Here is a 4,246-nt window from a genome sequence, read left to right on the forward strand (position 1 = left end):
TCCTAGTTTTCTCCTAGTTTTTTGTGCTGTTGCTTCCTAGTTTTCTCCTAGTTTTTTATAATGTACTGCTGGAGAGCCTGTATATATATAACACCCATTGCACTTTATCTGGTTTGATGTTCCTCTGGATTTTCTCACCACATTTACTTTCCCACTTTTTTCTTCCAGTGGAGCATGAGAGTCCTTACCAGTTCGCAGTCGCTAGTATGGTGGACCATGGAGGCTTACTCTTGAGTGAGCTTAAAAATTTAATTTACCATACATACTCATGATTGTACACTCAGTGAGAAGAGGGCAAAGCTGGTTTCTTTCCTTCCATTTCACCTGGATGTTTTCCCCAGGTCCAACCTACACAGAATCCTCTTTGTAATACAAGGTTCATGATGTCATCTCCATGTTCCTACAGTTTTGTGAGGTAGAGCCTCTCTTCTCATTAATTCCAGTTACAGGAGGTTCTTTCCCTGCTCCTATGGTTGAGTTTGAAGATTTTGTCTGTCTTGTAATAAAAACAACAGGATGTACATACATTGTTCCTACAGTTGAGCAAATCTTCCTTGTCTTCCTCACAATTTTGGATACAGGATGACTCCTCCCTGCATTTATGGTTGAGTGTGTTATGATTTCTGCTCCTAATATTGGTTACAGATATTACCCTGTTCTTACAGCTGAGTTGAGGTAGTGCTATGACACCATAATGCCAGGTTTGGTTTGTTATACTTCTTGCTCATATGGAGGGTTTGGGAGTTTATCCAGTTTTGGCTGAAAGCTAACTTCCTCTTCATATTTCTAGTTGCTTGATGTATGAAAATCTGTTTACTTACAGTTGTGGTTCATGAGTATATTTTTATGTTGCAATATATTTGTTTTTATCTTTTTTGATCCTCAATCTCCTAATGCAGAGGGCAAGTTATGGAATCTCATCTGTCTGGTAGAGGTTTTGAATGTACATGGCTAATTGGATTTCTATTTTCCTAAGTATGTCACTTCTCATAACAAATTACGCTTGTGCACATCCTTTTTTCTGTCCGTATTAGTTTCATTTCATACTTCAAGGGTAAAGAGCATATCTGTTCCAGAAGTAGTGCAGTACCCCACAAGTGTACTTTGTTTTCATCTCGGAACACCCCCGTTCATTGTAGGCAGTTGCTTTCTGATTGGTTTCAGTGTTATGTGCTTAAACCAGCCCCTCCACCTTTGCAATGTGGGATTCTAGCTCTTTGTGTAAGAGGAGGTAAGACCTTATCGGAAGTTAACATTTTCTAACACTGAAAATGTATTTCTGATAGGTACATTCCTCTTCTCACACACTTCCCATCCTTCCTCCCCACTGCTGATGTTTTTCTTTTCTCAAAGCGAGGATTGAGCGGGAATTGCAGTGTAGTCATATGATATATAGATGTTCAAAAAATGGCACTGAATTGATGCTGGATAACCACTGATGTGCTGAGTGCAAACATTTTTAACAATACTTAAAGGACAGAAAGAAGATCAAAAAAGCTTTGTGTTAAAGGAGGTAAATATCTATTGGAAATACATTTTCAGTGTAAGAAAATGTTAGCCTCTGTGAAATTGAATTTCTCTCATTAAGTGCTAGGTATGAAATTGTAATTATAACATTTCCATTTTGTCCATGCTGATGAAAGTGAAGTTTTTTCACTGTTGTGTAGTACTTCCCAGAAACCTGTAGAAACTTAACATTATTTCTCTGCCACATTTTACCTTCGTAAATATTAAATATTAGGTTGTTTTTCCTGACACCTTCAAGTTAGTATTTACTACCATAAACAAATCTGTTATTACAAGTGAAAATCTAGACTATTTGCTTTGGAAACATGATCTTGGTACTTATGTTTTATGGTTATGTATTTGTTTTTAAGAGAACGATTGGAAGTTTGGCTAGATAATAAAGGACACAGTAGTTCCCAATACCGACACCTACATTGCTTTGGTCATCAGCTTTCAGACTTCAAAAGAAAGAAGTCTCTTCCAAAAAGCCCAGCTCCTAAAGTAATATCTAGTAGGGTGGAAAAGGAGGAGAGTGTTGCACCATCTGCTGACTTGCTGGGGAGCTCACCTTTGCTGAGGGTATGTTATTTTGACAAAATAAATCTAGATACATATATATATATAACATGAGTATGAGTAGCTGCTTTGTAGAAAGCTTGTAGTTCTTTAGAAAGAGTAAGGGTTCTAGAAAAGACTCTTGTCTCACCTTCCTAAAACTAAGGCTGTATAAGTTATTTTGATCTTGTAAAATTTAGTGCATTAATAAATTCAGTCCCCATGTTCATTAGTTATAGGAGGAATACATAACTTGTATTATTAGCTTGGGCTGGGCTCATTGACAGGCGTTATCTCCATGAGACAGGTATAATACCACTTGTAACACTTGAGGAAAACCCATGTCAGATGCAATTTGGATGGTAATGTATAATATCAGCAAGTTGGAGATAATAGCAAATATTTGAAAATATCTAATTTAAAAATATCGTAATATACAGCATATCATTAACAATAACTTAGAACATGGCACCTGTAAAGGTTTCCAAGAACACAGTTTTGTTTGTTATCCATGAATCTTTGTAGAAACAGTTGAACTTGCACTAGTGAATAACTGAAAATGTTATGTTGACTTCATAATCTATAATTTAATGCATCACATATCTGAGTAATATATATAAGGTAAACTTGCTGTTTGCAGTGGTACGAACACTCACTGATAGAGTGTAAAGACTAATGCAACTGGATTTGTTTTCACACTCAAACGCTTTAGAAGATAAAAAATTTAATTTTTTAAAAGTCCAACTCAAACAGATTCCAAAATATTGGCAGCTCTGTGTTTCTCAAGTAACAACTAAAATGCTAGGGAAAGAATAAAGAGTGGAGGTAAAATTAGTTATATGCAATTTGACAAAACTGGATTAATAATATCTTGAAACAAGTTCAACGTATATGCAAATGTTCAGTACAGAGTTAATCACTACAGTGTATCCAAAGCTTTAAATAATTCTCTTTATTGTCTAAAGTCCACACAGGTTGGTTCAGTCACCTTAGAACTCAATTTGTCAAGACAAATTATTCATCTCCACTCTGTTATTACAATACAGTCTGCAATTATTACACTTTAAAAATCAGCACTATACACGTGTATAAATACATACTCTCAACAGCAATCTAGAACTTTCTACACACTACTAGATATTATATGATTCAACAATACTTGATTGAAGCAACAAGAAAAATTCAGAAGGTTCGAGTAACATGACATCAATTCACAACAGTTTTACTACACAACAAATGATTCATAAACAGTTATATAAGCAAGCTTGCCATAACTATTGCTTCTAAAAATAACTTATGTTAACTTTCACACTATATAAGCTAAATAATACTCATGTATTAACCCTTTGACTATGACCTATTTACTCTCATGAAAGTTCTTTACAAAGAAATGAAACTAATGGATGAAATTCTTTTAAATTTGAGATGAAAGGTCCTATAAGTGTTTAGTTTTTGAACAATAAAATATTTAATTTTGACTTTTTTCTAAAGCAATGTTTTTCTCGTACCTTTTTTCTTTTCATATGTTGCCTATCCAACATGCAGAGTAATTTTCATTTTAAGATTAAAAATACTTTTATGCATCAGAAAAGTTTCAAATTTCACATGTGAAATCCTTATAATGTCCAGATAGTTATCAAACATTTCTTAAGAAAAAACTATATCTTATTTTCACTAACAAATATCTGCATGGGTTTGGTCGATTTGACCAATTTCATAACCAATATAAAAAATTAGGAAATAAATATAAATTATGATTTTTCTTTCTAGAATGACTACAGATTATAACACGAAAACATAAATATTAGACTAAATAGCTTAAATCTCATAATATTACACATTTATATATATTAATTATTATTATTAATTTAACCTTTCAGCCATGCCTGGCTAACAATACAGAAGTTACAATGATGTGGCACACATGCACTCATGTTATTGTATCCAATAATATAAAAGTGACCTGTATTGGTTGTGTTTTAGTGGATTAGTATTTTGTAAAATACAGTCACATTTCAATTATTATACATTATATATATATATATATATATATATATATATATATATATATATATAGTATTATTACTTATAACTAATAACTTACTTAACTTTAATTTTACTTAAAACTAATAAGTAACAGTAAATAAAAGAAAGTAAAGACGAAAGTAATTATTACTTCTTCCTA

General features: G+C 32.8%; 1 protein-coding gene across 1 annotated transcript in view; it reads left to right on the plus strand.

The window, feature by feature from the left end:
• Positions 1-4,246, plus strand: part of LOC106461814 (cytoskeleton-associated protein 2-like) — a 43,771-nt gene that overhangs the window by 27,127 nt on the left and 12,398 nt on the right. The window contains exon 6 of the mRNA XM_022388892.1: positions 1,878-2,085. Within this exon, the coding sequence (XP_022244600.1) occupies positions 1,878-2,085 (208 nt within the window). The remainder of the gene's footprint in view (positions 1-1,877; positions 2,086-4,246) is intronic.

The sequence above is a fragment of the Limulus polyphemus genome, unplaced genomic scaffold (genome assembly GCF_000517525.1).
Source record: "Limulus polyphemus unplaced genomic scaffold, Limulus_polyphemus-2.1.2 Scaffold1037, whole genome shotgun sequence".
Classification (NCBI taxonomy): domain Eukaryota; kingdom Metazoa; phylum Arthropoda; class Merostomata; order Xiphosura; family Limulidae; genus Limulus; species Limulus polyphemus.